We start from the raw sequence: 19,200 nt of genomic DNA, 5'->3' as shown, positions 1-19,200 counted from the left end.
TTTTTCTTCTCGGTCAGGATTTAGCCAGTTCCTAAGGCTTTGTTTTCTGGGTAACAGGGAAGTTTGTTCTATAGGGAAGATGATGATTGGTGTGATCAAAACAGATATTCTGCTATAAATTAATGAATCAGTGACTATTTAAAAACTCAATGTACTATAGAAAATGTATTGCCTTTTAAATTGCTGTAGAAAATAGCCACTTGTTTAAAAACAAAAAACAAACAAAAAAGTAACCAAAAACCTCGGATTTCCTGATGGTACTTCATGGTAATTCACAGACTCATCTAAGCACCAACAGGAATATTACTAATAACAGTCAGTCTGGTTTAAATGGGTCAACCATTTGCCAGGGTTTTGTGTCATTTCAAGAGAATTAAGCTGAAACCATCTTTTTTTGACAGCATCTATCTATGCTGCACCGGGGCTGATTGCATAACACAAATTTCCTTGTCAGTTTAAATAAACCCCCCGTGCTTTCATAGAAGTGCAAATAGTGTACTCCCTCCCAAAGGAAATGACAAAAGGCTAAGCCATTAGAAAGAAGATTGGACAAATCACTGGAAAATGTACAGTAGTGAACAAAATGTGATTGGCAGGTGAACAGATGCAGGCTGGGGGCGGGGGAGGGGGTATCTACTTCATCCTTTTCATCTTTATGTTCTTTTTGGTGATTTTGGAATGCATCAGTCCAGGTTTTTGCCAACATCCCTTTGTGATTAATCAACTATTTTTTCCTTCTTGTGTACTGTAGTACCAAATAGTAAACACAGAAATCCAGTTCTATTTGTTTCTAAAATTCTCCATACAGTTAGGTGTGATTTTTCTAATATGAAGTAAGCAATTTACTTGACCTGATAATCCCAGAGCCATACCTATGGAATAGCTTGGGGCAACTACCCCTTGCCCTGTCTTTTGTGGGGTTCTGTGGCTGCAGCCTTAACCATCTTAGGTATGGAACCCACAAGGCCCAGGGCCCAGGGAAGCACAAGGGGTTAAGTCGCCGCCACACTTGGCGTGGTGACAGGAGTTGGCATGAACCAGCAACCTGCTCCACTCCACCCCATCGCTCATCTCCCAACACGCTGCACTCAACTTCAACAGCAGGAAGAAGAGCACCCCAGTTCCAGGGTACTCCACTTCCTGCTGCCACAGAACAGCAGAGGGCTGCAGACTGGGAGAGTAGAGCAGGCTCCCAGGTCACTCCAGCTCCTGCTACGGTAATGAGTGCAGGATGGGAGGCAACCCCGACTGCCTTCCTGTGTCAGGTCCCCACTCCCCTGAAGCTTCTCCCCTGAGTTGCATATCTAGGGGAAGAGGGTTTGGGGTAAGGGGAAAGAGCATTGACAGGGCATATGGGAATGGGTCAAGTGGGTGCAGGGCAGGGGTGGACCTTGACAGGGGCAGAGCCTGCATTGTTGGGGTTGCCCTGGGCCCCAGGGCTTGGGTATGAGGAGTGTTTGCCCCAGGTCCTGCATCCCCCAAAGGACGGCCATGGCTAATACAGATATATGGGAAAGAGCTTGGATTTTCCAAAAAAGATTAATCTGTTGACAGAGGTTCTGTCAATATTTCTCTGTTGACAGATGCTTCTAGTGTAGGCATAGCCGGAGTGTCTACACTATTTTTTTTTGACAGACTCTGTCAACAGAGGTGCTATACCTCATACAGTCAAGACAAAACTCTGCCTGGAAAACTGCAACATTCTGTTGACAGATTCTTGACAGAACGCATTTGTAGTGTGAATGCTCCCTAGTTTTGTCAACAGAAGGCTTCTTCTGTCTACAGAACTCTGTAGCGTAAACCCAGTCTTTATGTGTAGATGCAATCTGTCATCAGAAGTTTTGCCTGGAAATCCCTTCTGACAGGGACTTCTATTGAGAAAGGCTTCTCGTGTACACATAGCCTAGCATCGTACAAAACTGCTATGACCCTTAGGAGCCCTATGCAGAAAAGCCTATGATTGTCTTGAGCACTGGGCCTGAAACTACTGCAGGGCCAGCATACAGAAGATTGTGCAGTAGCTCAGCAGAGAATCTCACCTACTCAGGGCTGGCAATGTGGCCATAATACCAAAAGTTCACCCCAAAACAAAAATATTTATGTTCAGAGATGCTGAGCAACTCCAGCTTCTATTTATTTCAGTTTTATTTCTATTGATCTCAGCACCTGTGAGAATCAGACCACTTTCAGTTAGTAGCTAAAATAGCAATAGGCTCACAAGTGAGAAAACAATTGTCTAGGTTTCTTTAAAAATTATTGTGAGCGATTAAAATAATGTGATGTGTTATTTTGTGCTCCTCTGCAGACGTCACTTAAAAAGGAACATTGTATGTTATTTTTATGGCACTATTTAGTAGGAAATGAAGCTGTCATCTGGCAAAATATCATGTTCCCCAAGTGCTAACCATGAACGTCCCTGTGGTAATAGCTGTGTTTATCCCCATGATCAACAGCCATTTTGCAAATTTGTAATCTCACTTCCTAAAGTGACGACTGCAAAACTGAACGCTATTAAAGTCTTGCATACGGGCAGCTTTCATTACAGTGGAAGTGCAGAATCTCTTCCTTTTCTACTACCTGTTTAGGACACATATCAGCTACTAATTGAGAAGCAAACTAGAGTCAGATTCTGTAAATTTGCAGCTTTCTGAACTGAAACATACAATGTACAATTGATGGAACTTCTGCAAGTAAGCTAGAAAAGCATTTTGAGATAACTGGAATCCTTGCCAGAGGAAGATGGAGAATCCACTGTTTTTATTCCCCCACCTAAATATTTCCTCTTCAAAGGAGAAGACCTATTGCAAAGTTATGAAATCCACAAACAAAGAGGAGGAAAACAAAGACATCAAGACCAGGTAAGTTCTAAGGTTTTACCAATACTCTTAATTATTCTATGCAGAGAAGGGATTATAACTGCATAGTTGTTAAATGTGAATTTAAGGCACAGTTCTTTTAATTTGCGAAAGATATTTGTAAAAATTCGTGTATGGCAAGACTGGAAATGCATACATAAAAATTCAAGGGAACACTTTTTAAGGGCTAAAAAAAGAAGCAAATCAAATAATATATCACGCAAAACAAACAAGAAAGGGATATTATTTAGGTGAAGGTTACAGAAATGATTTTTGAAGCTTAGAGTAACTGATCCATGAAAGTTTCTTTTTAGCAGCTACTGTTGATGTGAGAAGAATCATTTTTTCACTCTGTACTGAGTTAGCAGAAGATGTTGATTTACCCTGACAGGTTAGGTAAACCTGCTGATTTATTTCTATTTATTTATTTATTTGTTTATTTCTAGTATTTATTTCTATTGCTATTTTAGCTACTAACTGAAAGTGGTCTGATTCTCACAGGTGCTGTGATCAATAGAAATAAATCAGCATTAACTTATCCCCCCACCACCCATCCAGGCATCCCCAAAGTAATCCATCTTCAAAATAAAGGGAGAAAGCCTGAAACTGAAGACTTTTATTACCCTTTGGAAATGCTTCAATATGTAAATAAGTAGAAAGATAGAAGGAGGAAATTGGTTCATATGTATGGCATTGGAAGAGAAATAGTACCTACGTTAGTGTGACTGCATGTATAAGGAAGTGATCAGCTATGCTGAGAAAGAAATTAGTGAAAGGGAAACATCAGAAAAAAATCACAAAAGTTGCTTTAAAGCTGCTTGAACCCTCTTGCAGGTCTAAAGAAAAAAGAAATAGGCTGAGTCTCCTTCTGCAAAAGGCTGAATTCCATGAAAATGTCAATCCTGACAAATCCGAGAACTTGAGAGAAGCTTCAAGGTGAGCATTGCAAAATATGAAGAGACTAAAAATTCTGGTCAGTAAATGGACGTCTCTGATTCAGTGGATTTCATCCACTTATTTGTGTGCATCCAAGCTTCGCATGGAATAATGCTTGTAAAATCTATGGTTTTTTTAAAGGTTAGCATAATGCAATGCAAGTTAATCTGGGCATATACATAGTAGATAGAAAGCTTGCTAACAAAGTAGTTTTTCATTCAGTGGGTCAGACAGTGGGCCAGATGTATTCACAGCACCTTAGCCATGAGCGCCCCCCTCAATGTAAAAGGACTATTTCATGTACAAAGTATTGAATGAAGATCATAACAAATATGATCATAATGTAGATCCTGTATTTATGTAACTCACTGTTATATAAATTTTCTTCAGTTGGAAGAATAAGGGCAGGGATTATAGAAAACATATTAGATTCTCTTCATATCATCAATCATTTTCCTATAATCTAGCCCAAGTGAAATTTGTCCTTGTGTACCTAGTGCTTATGGATGAGTTTATTTTTAGTGTAGTAAACGACTTTGCCTCACCTTTACTCATGTTGATGAGCACCTTTATTTGCAAGTCACCCCACTGAATGTAAGGTAGCACACTTAAGGCCTTTTGAAGCTGATATATATTTGTGTTTGGTTGGAAAGATAATGGTTTCTGGGAAAGATCTCCTTTGAAATAATGTAGCAACTAATGATCCTGTTGACATAAACCACCAAGTTTCCTCTTAATAACACTGAGTGTACAGTATCAGCATGCCATGTAGTCTGGCATACACTTATCTCCAGCTTCAGATAATATTTCCTCTTCAAAGGAAAAGACCTATTGCAAAGTTATGAAATCCACAAATAAAGAGGAGGCAAACAAAGAAATCAAGATCAGGTATTATTATTTCCATGTTTCACTCTTTTTCTTACTGTTGTAGGGTGTAACCCTGGCTCCAGCAAAGCTATTCAGAATTTTGCCAATGACTACAGTCATGCCAGGGTTTCACTGGCAATTTGTCTGAGGATTGCCTCTGCAGGTTTCTGCTGTTGAGAAAGCGCAAAACTCTATGGCTGAAAAAGTCACATTCCTTCCACCAGAGATAGTATGAACATTTTATTACTTCAGTTTGTACTTCTCTCCTTTGTTTTCAATTTGTACTAACCCTAACCAATTTGGACAAGAACTCAGGCTTCCAGCCTTGGTGAACTTGCCAGGGGAAAGTGTCCTTTTCAGATCAGAACATCGCCTGTTTGAGAGTATTTGATAAAGTTTTTGAATAATTGTTATATTCAACTTTCAAGCCCATAATGATTGAGAAAATAGAATGAAAAGTGTCACTGTGAAGACAGCTGTCAAGACATAAATTATGTTTCTGGGTCTATAATCAAGTGTGCCAATGAACGGGAACCTAAGTCTTTGAAACTATTCAGTTAGGTATTTGTAATATATTTACTACTGTAATATCCAAGCACTTTACAAATGCAAATAATAAAATCTAGCATATGATCAGATATTCTCCTTTCCCCACAAGAATTGGCAAGGTCTTTTATTTGTTATTTGTGTTTGGGTAGATTTCGGTTTATCCTTCCCATCTTAGTCTTCCTGTTTCTGCCCCACCCCCCCCGCCCCGCACCAACTTCGTTGCTGCTAAAGAAGCATGTAACAGAATGAGTCATAGTTTCCAAGTTTTCTGTACCTTGTTTCGTTTTAGCAGCTATGATTACATGGGTAGTGGATTACACTTGGCTATCTAATGTAAAGTGAACTAAGGCATCAAATCATCTTCATGATATATGGACAGAAATTCTCAAGAGAGGATAAAGTCAAAAGAGTGGTTGATAATTCTCTATGTGTTTCTGAGTTCCTATGAATAATTGTATGCCCTTGCCTAGTTAAGACTTACCTAGTTAAGGCTCAAGAGCCACATGTTGATCTCAGGCAGGCATGACAGAAATGTTTCCATACGAGCTGAAGCAGAAGGTCAAATGTCAGAAGTTTTCTAAAATTTCAGAATATAGATGGAAGATGTGTGTGTACAGGAAAATTCACCCTTTTGATAAATTGCACCATAAAATTGAATTATATCCTTTACATAGTTGGCATTTAATCCAGGGCTGTGGCTATACTGTCTCTCCCTTTCGGAAGAAGGGTGCTTTCGAAAGCGGGGTTTCCTTTCAAATGAACCCCATCTACACAGCTGTTATGGCTTTCAAAATCATCTGTTCTGGAATCGACATCCCATGTGACTATGCAAATGAGGCCTCATTTGCATTTCTGATTGGCTGCATTTGCATGCTCCTTCCGAAAGGGAGGGGTGATGTACTCACAGCCCATATGTCATAGATTTTAAATAGTATGGAGAGAGAGCTGGGTGAATGGTCTGAGGGTCATAGAGAATGATCATCACTACAAACCAACTCAACTAACCAACAAACCAATTTAACTAACCTGTTTCCCTAGAACATGGCAGAGCATAAAAGGGGGCTTGCTGCAGTTGATCTTCCATGGTTCAATTTAGTGCACTTTATAGGACTGCACTGAATCAAACCCTGAGGGCTTCCTGTTTGACCGTGGCACTCCTCTTTGTTTCTTTCACGAGGAGTAAGGGAAGTTGATAGGAAAGTTTCTCCTTTTGATCTTCTGCAGCAGGGCAGTGCCAGAAATTCAAACTAAAGCCTGATTTCTTTTCTAGTGTAGACAGGTCCAGACTGTTGTCAATTAAAAGCTGATTTACCTATTTCCTCCATTTTATAATCCCTTCCTCCTTCATTGGCCTGATATTCAGTCTGTATGAGATTTATTTCTTAGGTGCTTGTAACTTTTGAGAACTGTTCTGCTCTTTCTATCTAAAAGCTTACATTTTTAGTTGCAATGAGTTGTGCTAGGAAGTTGAGTAACAGTTATGGCAAATCTTCCTTTAAGATTACTGAGGAACAAAGTACTCATTATTCTAAATTCCTTCCTAATACGAGTGGAATTTGAAATTATATAGTCTTTCCGAATCCACAGAATTTGTTAGGGAACCCAGACTAGATAAGATAGTATAAAAGAGAATTAAGTTAGAAAAGAATCAAGCAATTTTGGAAATCATCTCAGTTTTCCACAGCATTTCAGATTAGGTTAAAAGGAGTTAAAATGTTATTCTCTATTGGGAATAAATTGGGTCCAACTCAGATGGAGTAGTAAAAAAATAAGGGGTATACTACCCTAAACTCCACATTCACCAAATGAGAAGTGGGTAAACTCAGTTCCTCTAAGTTTACTCTTAACTATATGATGGATCCCAACGATCTAGACTTGGAAGTCAGGAGACCTGATCTGGTCCTATTTCCAGCTCTACCACTGACCTACTGTGACATCTTGGGCAAGATACTCCATCTTTTTTGCGGCACTTTCCCTCACAGATAGTGAGATCTACTTTTGTTTGTACCTACTTTTAGGTCTACAAAGATAAAACAGCTGTGTAATGCATAAGTATATTATTCAGAAATCTTCTAAATACATTAGTTACCTGATTCAGTCTTGGAACCAGGTTAGAGTCCTGGAACAATATCATCTGAGACCCCCCACTACATTTCTTCTTCTTCTTCTTCTTCTTTTTTTTTTTTCAGAAATAAAAACAGAACCTGTCTGTGTTCTCTGTGTTGCTCTATAAAGTGTTACAAAAGTAATTTTACAAACTTTTTTTATCAAGAGATATGAAATAGTTTTTCTCTATTGTCCTAAATCACGGAAAGTTTGAGATCAATGAAGAATACATGCAGCCTGACATATTCGATAAAGAATACATGAAGTTTTATAAAAGGAACCCAGCCTCTCAAAATAACATGACATTTGAAAAATGTCTGTGGTAAACAAACCAAGCTACGTGTGCTATTACCTTATGAGACTATTGCCTTTACCATACTGCTCTGACTTTGTTTCCAAACTGTAGCATTTCCTGTGTTATGTTAAAAATAGACCAAGGCATGACAGCCTCAGACTGACTGCAATGAAAACCACATTTCTGCAAGTGTACATCAGTTTAGCTACTAGGATTTTCTGTTTTCAAAGTTAAAAAGGTGGTTAACCTGGTTCTGTTATGATTGGTACCCTCCCATGACGTAAATTTTCCTTAAAGATTTGGAGCACAATGCAAACAAACCCTCAAGACACAATTCTCTGCTTTAAACACGTACTCTAACAAGTGTTATTTCAATTGACAAAACATCAGAATACAATAAACCAAATGCCTTTGAAGTCTCTAGTGAAAAAGGCTTCTTTTCTAAAGTAATCTAATCAGACACTTTGTGCTATAGGACAAAGTAAGAAAAACAGCAGGTAACATATATTACAATAGCTGCATAAGTACACAAAACACACTTAATCAGAAACACTTTTTGTGTCTTGTACAGCGTGTCCCCTGAAGACGTAGCGAACTGGGGTGAATCTTTTGACAAACTGCTTTCCCAGAAAGGTTAGTAGTGTTTTCCTCACCCTACTCCTTGCTGGAAAATGATACCATATAAGTGTGCAATTAACTAGCCTTGGCAGTTATCTACACTCAGCATGATCAGTCACTGATAGCAGTATGAATTTTCACTTTCTTCTGTGCTTATGCAGTAGCATTCCATAAACTACTGAAAGTTAAGAATTGATTTATCATTTAAAGTTTGATATTTCATTGCAGAAGAACAATGTAACTTGTAAGAGATGTAATGAAGTTTTTCTTGTAATAAACAGTGAAAAGGTGACAAGATATAATTGTTTGTTACTGAATAATGAGCTATTCAGAAATTAATATTTAGTGATCATGAATGTGTATGGACTATTTAGATAAACTAATTTCCACTGTGATATTGGAATGAATAACTGATTATTTGGAAAAAAATATGCACTGAGATTAACAAAGGACTGCCCTTTTAACTCTGGATTATATGTTTAGATTTAGCCCAGATGGATTGTTATCCTATGATGAGCTGACCATTGATTGAAAGTGGGGTAAAGTCTGCTAGCAACAATCTCACCTGTTATTTTGTGTCTCCCCAGTGTAAAATACTAATGTATACTAGTCCTGATGGGAATTTACTTTATAAAGATTACACAATGTTTTTTATTGTAATCTTATACTCAATTTTATGCTAAAATATCTTGCGATATTGTGTACACTGTTGAGTACTATAAAATGTGTAAGAGAGGGAGGTGATTCAACTCAAGTTACAGTGGCAAACAATCATGTGGCAAAATGGTTCTGAATTTTTATCATAATTAAAACCTGAGAAAAAGCATAGTATCTAAGTTTGAGTGAAAACTCAGAGGGTGTGGCTACATGGGCACAAATCTTTGCAACAGCCATGCTAATGGCCATTTCGAAGATTACTAATGAGGCACTGAATTGAATATTCAGAGCCTCATTAGTGTTAGGATGCTTCCAGCTTTTGAAAGCGCAGGGCTGCGCGGCTGCATGCAGCTACACAAGGGTCCTTTTTGAAAGGACTCCGCACCTTTTGAAATCCCTATATCCTGATTACTGATAGGAAAAAGGGGATTTCAAAATGTGCAGGGTGCTTTCGAAAAGGACCCCCATGTAGCCCGCCGAGCACACACTTTCGAAAGCGGCTAGAAGCGCCGCAGCCGGAAGCATCCTAATGCTAATGAGGCGCTGAATATTCAATTCAGCGCCTCATTAGTAATCTTCAAAATATGGCTATTTCAAAGATATGTCCCCGTGTAGACACAGCCACAGTGATTAGTATTTTATTCTTTTTTATCACTTTGGTTTTCATCCTGTTTGTTCTCAGTCAAGCAGCCTACTGATATCAGCCGGATTTACAGCTAAGGAGATTATGAAAAGATCTAAATTTTGAAATATCACTTGTTCTAGCGAACAGCCATTCCTTATTTTAAGGTTGTGGTTAAACAACTCAAAGGTTGTGTCTACACAGGCAAGTTCTGTCGACAGAACAGAGCTGCTCTTGACAAAACTCCAGAGCATCTACATGGATAAATTACTCTGCTGAGAGTTTTTCGACAGAAGCAGCTGTTCTGCAGGCAGCATTACCCCTGTTCCTGATCAGGCTGGCCGTGTCTGCACTAGGGAGTCGTGTTGACAGAAGGGACAATATTGTTGTCGGCAGAATACAGTACGTACCGCTGCTCTGTCACCAGAGGGCAGTGCAGTCAGGCAGTTCTCTATCAACAGAGCAAGTTATGGGGGCTATCTCTACACAGCTGCGTCTACACTAGCCCCCTCCTTTCAGAAGGGTCTTGGTAATGAGTGAGTTGGGAAGAAGCTAATGAAGCACTGCTATGAATATGCAGCACCTGATTAGTATAATGGCAGCCACGTGCGATTCAAAAGTGCTGCTTTTAAATTGCATGCTGCCCATGTAGATGGGGGCCTTTCGAAAGGACCCCCCCCCAGACTTTGAAAGCCCCTTCTTCCCAAAACCAAATGGGAAGAAGGGGCTTTTGAAGTCCAGGGGTCCTTACAAAAGGCCCTCATCTACACAAACAGTGTGCGTGTTGAAAGCGACACTTTCGAAATGCACGTGGCCACCTTTATGTTAATGAGGTGGTCCGTATTCATGGCAGCACCTCATTAGCATCTGCCAAAGTGGCTCATTAGCATACCCCTTTCGAAAGGCACAGGCTAGTGTAGCCATGGCCATAGAGATCATGACAAAACCTTTGTTGATGGATTGCTGCTAAACATAACTTGCTCTGTTGACAGAGAACTGCCAGGCTGCACTGCCCTCTGGGTACAGAAAGGGGAATGGCAGCTCTGCAAATCGAGCTTCCCAGCAATCGGACACCCTCTCTATCAACAGAAGTGTCTACACTGTATGTCTGTTAACAGTACTCTAAACACTGAGCTACAAAGACAAAGATTGCCCATGTATTCAGTAGGTGATGCCAGAGATGACCAAGATATTAATACCGATGCTTATAACAAATGAGATGTTATTTCTTTGGTCAAATGTTCATTGAGGGCAAGAACAAAGGCCCAGGGGCAAATTCCTGCTAATATTACTGTTTAGTGATGTTGTGCAAGACATGTGTCATCCTAGACAGAGTCTGTTTCTGAAAGGGCAATATGGAAAAATGTTGTCAAGCACACACACAGTTGTTTAATGCCTGAAATTTGTGTTATATGTTGGAGGTCTGTTTCACGTCCTCAGGTGAGTCTTCCAGCAGAGTCATGACCATTACAAGCTTTGTAATTTTGTGATTGAGGATAATCAACAATAATATTACAGTTGTTTCTGCACATTAAGTATATTTAGTAAATGGAACATCAAGAAAAATTTGGCAAGGATAATTATAGGCAAAGCAAATTGTAAAGTTTTTATTTATATTATCTTTTAAACTGTCTTCTGAACTCGTCTCATTCCCAGGGAACCACCTATTTTTGAATCCATTCAAAAGTTAAATGGTATTTCAAATGCCATAAGAGTGATTTGGAACTTTTAGTTCAGTGTTTAGAACTAACACCAACACTGTCAAAAATGGCCACATTTGTGGGCACCTGTGTTTCTGGGCACTCATCTTGTAATGTAACCACACATTGTCTAGTTTTTAAGATGTTGATTATCCATGAATGCTACTGAGACCAACAGGAACTGTGACTCAGTAACTTTGAAAATTAGGCACTGTATTTTCCAAAAGGAACATTCAAAATCAGAGGCCATATTTCAAATTTAGGCCTAAAACCTCCTATCTCCTTAGGCCTAAAACCTTCTACCTCTAACCCAACTGCAAAACACTTAAGCTGCACTTATTTTATGATTTATAAGTCTGTAATGTGAAGTTACATAAGTAGTTCAAAATGAGATCAAACATTTATTGTTACATAATTTGAATAGCAGAACTATGTTGTAGTGTCTAATTGAGGTAGTCTTTTAATGCTGCAGGTAATTAAAGCAATGTAATTCTTCCCTTTTTAGCTGGATTAGACGCTTTTACAAGGTTTCTGAAAACTGAGTTCAGTGAGGAGAACATAGAGTTTTGGACAGCTTGTGAGGATTACAAGAAGAACAAAGCATCCCAGCAACTTCTCCCTACAGCCAAGACAATTTATGAGACCTTCATAAGGAAAGATGCTCCAAAAGAGGTACAGAAAAGCTGAAGATATAATGTGCTTGATACAAGCTGCATCTGATCAAATCTGCCTTTCATAAATGTACCATCCAGACAAATCATCCATTCAGACGTGAAGGTCAACATTTGATGAATTTGCAGCTGTTTGTCATGTGGTCTGTGCCCCAAGAATGCTGAATCTTTAATATCAAAACACTGGTTTGGGAGGAAATATGGGACTCAACACCCAAAAAAACTTTCCCTTTCTCCCTTCTCCCCCAGCCCCCAACACACACAGCTCCAATTTATTTTTAGCCTACAAAAATGACTAGGTGTAAATATGTCATGCTTGTCAAAGGAATTTTTAAACTAGATCAGGACTCTGATAGGTCTTTTGCATTTCTATTACCTATAATTCCTCACAACAAGTTAAGAACACGTGGACTGACCATCCTCCTGTTTTCTGTGTTCTCTTCTTACTGTTGGTAGAGGAAATTTAGAAATTCATCTGTTGATGTAGTGTAGAAAAAAGTATGTTGCTCAGTGCAAGCAAGTGGTTTAAAGAGTGGCAAAATTTAAACTCATAATTTGGATGTCCAGCCATCCCATTTTCAACAGACCTGTCCCATATTTAAGGCAACTGTCCTGACCTTTTTTTTAAAAATATCCCATTCTCCTGTATTTTCAGCTCCAGTGCTTCCCCTGCTGGGCAGCTGCTGCCCATGCACAAACACACACATTCGGAGGAGAGGCAGCCTGTGTTGATAGATGGTTAGGTTGTGTGAGCTATCTGCTGCCTGCATCTTAAGATACCCCTGCTTGCACTCTGAGCTAGTTGCCTAAATCCACACAGCCACTAGCTATCTTTCCTAGAACCCTAATCTGCCCACACACAGCCCCTAGCTGCCTCCTGCTTGCACACAGCCTCTAGCCACTCCTCTTTCCACACCCTGATCTACCTCTCCCTGCGCTCTCAGCAGTTTTTAAACATTTTTGAGCTGAGACTCCCCCACCCACCACAGCCAAGACAGGTGGCCTTCTGGCATGAGTGGAGTAGAGGCTGCACTGCCTCCCTGGTCCTGATATATGGAGCTGGCTTGAGCCTGCTGGGCCCTGCCCCAAACCAGAAGTCATACTACACCTATACATGAGGCCCCCCCCTCAGCACAGCCCCTCCCCTGCTGGGCCCTGGAGCTTTTAAAGCATTCTGGGAGCAGGGATTCTCACAGGTCCAGACAGGCCCAGGCCACTCCCAGATTTTGAGGGATCTTATCATAACACAAATTTATAAAATGATACATGAAAAAATTGGGTTCCAAAAGCGAGTGAGACAGAATAGGAACATTTTTTTTAATTTAACACGTTTTTCTAGCCTATCGAATGCCAAAAAAATAACAAGAGTCTAAAACTGAGGCCCCATTTTGAGCTTGAGGTCAAGGTCAAGGTCAAATGGTGCCCCCATCTCAATTGGCCATGATTGGGGGAGGGAGTCACATAGTTCTGATTAATTGCCATTGAACCCACTCGAATATGAGCAATTTTAGCAGGTGTCCCATATTCATCATAGGGAAATACGGACACTCTACTTGTAATTCCTTCTTTGTGGCCTTCTGCTATGCCTTTCAGTGCAGAAAAACAATTTGTTTGGCCTAATCTCAAAGAATAATGGCCTGTTCCTGTGAGGTGCTGAGTGGTTTCATCGCCCTTTTACATTCTATCGTGTGGCACTTTGCAGGATCAGGCCCTGAGTGACTCTCAGGAGTTCTGAATTCTCTGAAGCAGAACACTATTTTGCCATTGTGCCATTCTACCAACCGGGTTGACACCAGATTATAGCAAGAACTATGATACAGCATCTCTAAAGTTCCCTTCATTTAATCTAGTGTTCATAGGTTATCTTGCTACACTGCTGACCTGTAAGAGATGAACAGAAGAGAAAGAACCTAAGGCACAACTGGTGAAAATCACATGCGGACAGATACTGTCATAACAACCACTTAACTGATGTGCTGTTACTTTGATATCAGCAAATAAGGGAATGTTCTTTTCCACTCTACCATCCTTTACATGTTAAGTTTATGTACCCTCTTCTCATGCTTCAACCCAGCTGTTGAAATCAGCTGGGATGTTGAAGCTAATAGTCCATAGATTTGTTCATCAGTGTTGAGAATTTTTTTTTAAAGAGCCCTCAATTTTGGAACTTGTTAGCAGCAACAGAAATTAAGTTCACTGTCCAGCAGGGCATATTAAGAGGTCTTTCTTCAGAGACGACTTAGAAAAGTTCTGAAAAATTGGAGGCTTGGAAGGCTAGGTAGTTTATCATTAATTGATTTTCAGTTTCACATGCAAACTATGTCGTATTACATTTTTTCTAAATGCATTGAAAAGCTAGGGGAGGCGCATTTGAATTTGGAAAATACAAAATAAGTGAGTTATAGAAGAAATTCTTGAAGCTGCATGGAAAATATTAATCCTTATATTAAAGCATCTCACTCCATGAGAACAGACTATGTATTTATGGGTCATTGCAATGAAAAGCATGATATGCCTTTTACGCCTTCAAAGTAATCAAAAGTTCGTTAGAAAGTAATTCTGCTGTACACTTTAATCTTTAGACTAGTCTAACCTTCCTGTTGCTAAGGCACTCCACAGGAATGGAATATTAAAACAGTATCTGATTAATTCAAGAGCTATAGAGCCTTGAGCTCGCAGCACTGCTTTCAATGGGCATTCAGTGAGCTACTTTGCAGAAGGGAGCACAAAATCTCTCTGTCAGTGTCAGAGGCAAACGTACAGCGGGCACCATTAGAAAATTGACTCTCAATAAAAGGTGCCATCCAGAAGTCATGTCTTTGATTATCTTTCCCCTGTTTAGTAGAGACCTGTGGTGATTTTTGGTAGCAGTTAACAAACGCTGATTCATTGCATTTTGCAATAGGTGTATTAATCAGGATCTGGAATTTCAAGCAGTTTTAGAAGAAAGTGGTTTTTTTGCCAAGTTAAGTGTAGCTGTTCTTAGTGACAGTATATCAAGAGAATTAATGTCCATTTTTTCCCTTTCCCAGGTTAACCTTGACTTTCACACCAAAGAAATCACAGCTCAGAACATCGCTCACCCCACACTCAATAGTTTTGATGCAGCACAGGCCAAAGTCTACAGACTGATGGAACAAGACAGTTACCCACGTTTCTTGAGATCTGACATGTATTTAGACCTGATGAAGGGGAGGCAACCTCGTCATCCTGCTCTTAGAAGGCGATCACGCTCTTTTACCTTCAATGAATTCCAGGATGTGCACTCTGACTTTACCATTTGGTTATAAAGATATTTAACCTCCTTGGATTCTAACTAATGTAGCAATTTATAACATGCAACATTAAACACAAATCTTCAGCTGGTGCAAATGGATGTAGAGCCATTGACATCAATGGTGTTACATCTGTTTACCCCACTGAAGGACTTGGAACTATAGCCAGTGATTGATTAATGTAACTTATTTTACAGAGATATGCAGCATATTGGGAAGATGTGTTAGATGTAATGTATTGAGGCAAGATATTATGCCTTTGAAACTCAGCTAGGAGAAAATATGAATTCTTTCCACAAAATCATATGACATACCCGACCACTTTAAACTTTATCTAAAAATAATATTCTAAAAAAATTACACAATTCAGTCTCTCTCCTGATACATTTTATAATTTAATTTTAATATAATAATGTACTTTAGAAAATATGCCATGTTGTCACTAACAAAGTCCTTTCAACTATCATTTGCATATAATATGACTGCAGTAGTTCCTACAATAAAAACAGATTTTTGTGGCATTGCCATGTACCGTGAGCACACAGAAACATTAATTAGGCAAATGGTAAGAACTTTACTGCATATTTTAAGAGCTACATAGGAAAATGCCTATTTAATTAATTTTATAGTAATACAGTTAATGGTATTTTCTTTTCGCTATTCTTTCTGTTTAAATTAAGATGTACAGTTTAGCCTTTGCACTCAAATATTTTTATTATATTATTTGCAGCTAAATGAACAGTAATAAAGGGACAAAACTAAACAATTTGATACACCTTAGTGTCATTAAATGCCAGTTGAATGAACTTTTAATTTGTCTCACTTTTGTAAATTGTGTCTCATTCCAACTTGTCTGCTATTTTAGGGACTAATTCTGGCAATCTTCTACCCAAGTGGGGATATGCTATGACTGTAAGATCAGTGATGTACATACATTATTCATGCTAAAGGCCTCCATTTAGTGAAGCACTAAAGCACATGCTTAAGCCCTGTTGACTTTAATGGGCCTTACACACGTCTTAAAGCATTTGCATGAGTGTTTTGTTGAATCGGAGACAGAGTCAGGACTAATTTATAAAAAGAGTATGAGTAGGTGTTATTGTAATGAACTTTTAGAACTTTCATCCCAAACACCTGTTCCATAACGATTATGTTCACTTAGCGTTTGTCCCTTAACTGGAGAAATTCTCTGGTGAACAGAACTTCTCAGAATTAGACCAGAACATCTTTGACTGAGGCTTTTTCGCTGTGTCAAACTGTTAATTCTGCCACTGGAATTCCTGTCTACGTGCAAAATCTTTACACACATTCAAAAGTCTTTATTTAACCAAGTAAACTCCTCGTTGGGAAAAGTCTTCATTTATAAAAGGGATCTGAGCAAGATGTCTCACTACTGCATTGCATGACTTGGTGCAGTGATAACTGGCAGGCTAGCACAAGAAATCACCACCCTTCTGCACCAGTTCTGCAAACACACACACATGTAAATAACTTAGAGACATAAACAGAGGTTGGACCTCTTTAATCCAGCATGATTTTAGTTAGCCAGATAACCCTGGGAGTAGCCAAATTTCCCAGGGTCCCATAAAGTTTGTTTATGGCAACCAGTCCTGGCTGTCTGTGTTCTCAGTGTTATTTAGGTGTAACTTACCCCAAATGTCTTCTAAGAGCCCTATAAACGGTACACATATTAGTAACCCGCTAGACAATATTGGCTTCCCTTGGTCTGGCAAATTCTCTTGTTCAGCATCAGGCAGGTCCTGTGGGCACCAGACTGGAGAAGTTCAACCTTTATTTCTATTGAAATGAAGGGAAAGAGAATGAACCCAATGTGATGCCCATTAGCCATGCTGGTTATGCACTAACGGATTTAATTCAACTCCTATGATGGGAGAGGGTATAAAAACCTATAGAAAACACAATTTCATACTTTCCAACTTGTAATGGGCCTATGCACATCTGTAAAGTTACTCTTATGTGTAAGTATTTTTAGGTTCAGAACCCTGGCTAGCGTAAGACAGGGGCATATTACAAAAGTAACATATATAGCCAGTGACCAGATGCTTCATCATCATCATCCTCAATAACAGTGGGCTCAGTGCCCATTGGTGTCTGATGCCTCTCTCACTATTTCCTTCCATCTTTCCCTGTCCATTACTGAGTGGCTTAGTTTCTGTAGACTAGCTCTGCACCAATCTACTATATCATCCATCCATTTTCTGTGGGGTCTGCTTGTACTACTAGAACTGTCCATTATGCGGAATACCAGGGTCATGATTTTACGTTCATTGTTCATTCTGAAAATATGCCCAAATAACCAGATGCTTAATGAAAAATTAAACCTATCTACCATATTAAGAAGCTTCTTTGTGGAAACACATATTTGCAAAACTAATATGTCAGGGAATGACAGTGAAGCCACTTTAATCAGCATGAAAAATAGGACCAAATCGTCACAGAGCCAATGTGCTCGTAAGCACCAAAGATACGGTATTCAAAGGTATTTAAGGTATTTCTGCTGGGGGTAGGAGCTCAAACCATTTAGGCACTTTTGATAATCCCACTAAATGCTGATCTGCATCTTTAGGTGCTTAACTTCTTTGTAAATCTGCCCATAAGCTTTTCATTTTAAAGAGATAATCTCAACAATAACAGTCAAATCTTGTCTGAGTTTGAAGTAGGAGATCTTGATATGGATGCTGTTCCACTTGTTAAATAGGTCATTGATTTAATATACTCTCTACAGGGAAATGAGAGGAGGAAGGGAAAGTTTGCTTTTTAAAATCTTTACTATTCATGTCACACTCCCTGCCCCATCAATGGCATGTGGTAAGCCTTTTTTGCTTGGAAGATTCTGGTGAAGATATCTTGAAACAGAATAATTCTTCAAATATTAAACATTGTTTTAGCTTAATAATTCAGTGACTACAGGATTTAATAATGTGTGTGACTGGAATAATCAATTGCCTTCCATGGAATTTAAGACCCCCCACCCCTTCCATCTTTTTAGTAATCCATAAAAGAGAAAGGAAACAATTCTTGGTGACAATACTTTGTGCAGATTATCAATGTAAGGTGTATAGCAGCTGTACTGCAAAGAATCTCACATCATCCACTCAGTTACTCTTTAGCAAAATGAAACAAAAAGACAGGATGTAGTTTAATGGTGTCTATGCGTAAAGTCCTATTGGACTTGGTAGTTATGGGTCAAAGTTAGAAAGTTTGACCCCCTGTCCAAATCCAAAGGACCCAAAGTTTGCAGATGTTCAATAGTCAGTTTTTAATTGAGGTCTGCCTCTAATCCTTTGTAAACAAAACACTGTGACAACATCCGCACTACAACGATCTGTCTTTTTGTTAATTAATTACCTTGGCTCATGGACATGCCCTGAGGTGACAGTCGTCAGGAGACTCCACTAGTTGCATGCAGCGGGGTGGTGGCGAGCAGGAGTTGGGGAGAGGACCCGACTGTGCTCAGCACATGCTCTGCCCATGCAGGAAACATGGACCATAAACAACTAGCAAACAGCAAATCTCAAATTAGCATTGTTTAGCTTTGTCTAATTTTGGGGTTTCATAATCTTCTAGGAAACCATGAAAAGTAGAATTTGCCTCCTTGTTTGATGACATCAAAGGTGAGTTAGGGTCTGTTGCATTCTATGTTATTTTTTTTTCAGTGACTGTAGATATAAAATAAAGTTATATTAAAAGTGGTGTTATTGTAAAAAAAATGGCTTATAAAAAGAAATTTCATAATTCTGCACAAATGCTATTAGTATGTTAAAAAAGTAAAATCTGCATATTCATACTTGTTTCAAATATATTGCTATTTCAGAAACCTGTTTTAACAGATAAAACTAGCTGGGATATGGAGGGCCTAGAGTTAAGCACATATATTATTTTTATAAATCTGCGCACCCGCAAACCTGACCTATAGTACATGCTTTGTAATAATAATAATTACACTTATTTAGACCCTAGGTTGACAAAAACAACATTTGCATGGTATGCTAAGATAAACTCATTACAATTTACTATTTCCAAAATGT

The 19,200-nt window shown here is 39.0% G+C and overlaps 1 protein-coding gene across 1 annotated transcript; it reads left to right on the top strand.

The window, feature by feature from the left end:
• Positions 1-2,558: 2,558 nt before the first annotated feature.
• On the top strand, positions 2,559-15,941 carry RGS18 (regulator of G protein signaling 18). The gene is made up of 5 exons (XM_075002750.1): positions 2,559-2,858; positions 3,690-3,791; positions 8,180-8,241; positions 11,711-11,877; positions 14,909-15,941. Exons 1-5 carry the CDS (start codon positions 2,740-2,742, stop codon positions 15,164-15,166), a joined length of 708 nt encoding a protein of 235 aa, XP_074858851.1. The 5' UTR covers positions 2,559-2,739; the 3' UTR covers positions 15,167-15,941.
• The last annotated feature ends 3,259 nt before the right edge of the window (positions 15,942-19,200 follow it).

This window comes from Carettochelys insculpta, chromosome 9 (assembly GCF_033958435.1).
Source record: "Carettochelys insculpta isolate YL-2023 chromosome 9, ASM3395843v1, whole genome shotgun sequence".
Classification (NCBI taxonomy): Eukaryota; Metazoa; Chordata; order Testudines; family Carettochelyidae; genus Carettochelys; species Carettochelys insculpta.
Note: the sequence above shows the minus strand (reverse complement) of the source record. Positions and strands in the feature narration are given on the sequence as shown.

Excerpts from the sequence above, each read along its gene's own strand:
- RGS18 (XM_075002750.1), top strand. The coding sequence starts at position 2,740 with ATGGAGAATCCACTGTTTTTATTCCCCCACCTAAATATTTCCTCTTCA. Across the intron at positions 2,859-3,689 it reads AACAAAGACATCAAGACCAG|GTCTAAAGAAAAAAGAAATA; the intron begins GTAAGTTCTAAG and ends ACCCTCTTGCAG. Across the intron at positions 3,792-8,179 it reads AACTTGAGAGAAGCTTCAAG|CGTGTCCCCTGAAGACGTAG; the intron begins GTGAGCATTGCA and ends TGTCTTGTACAG.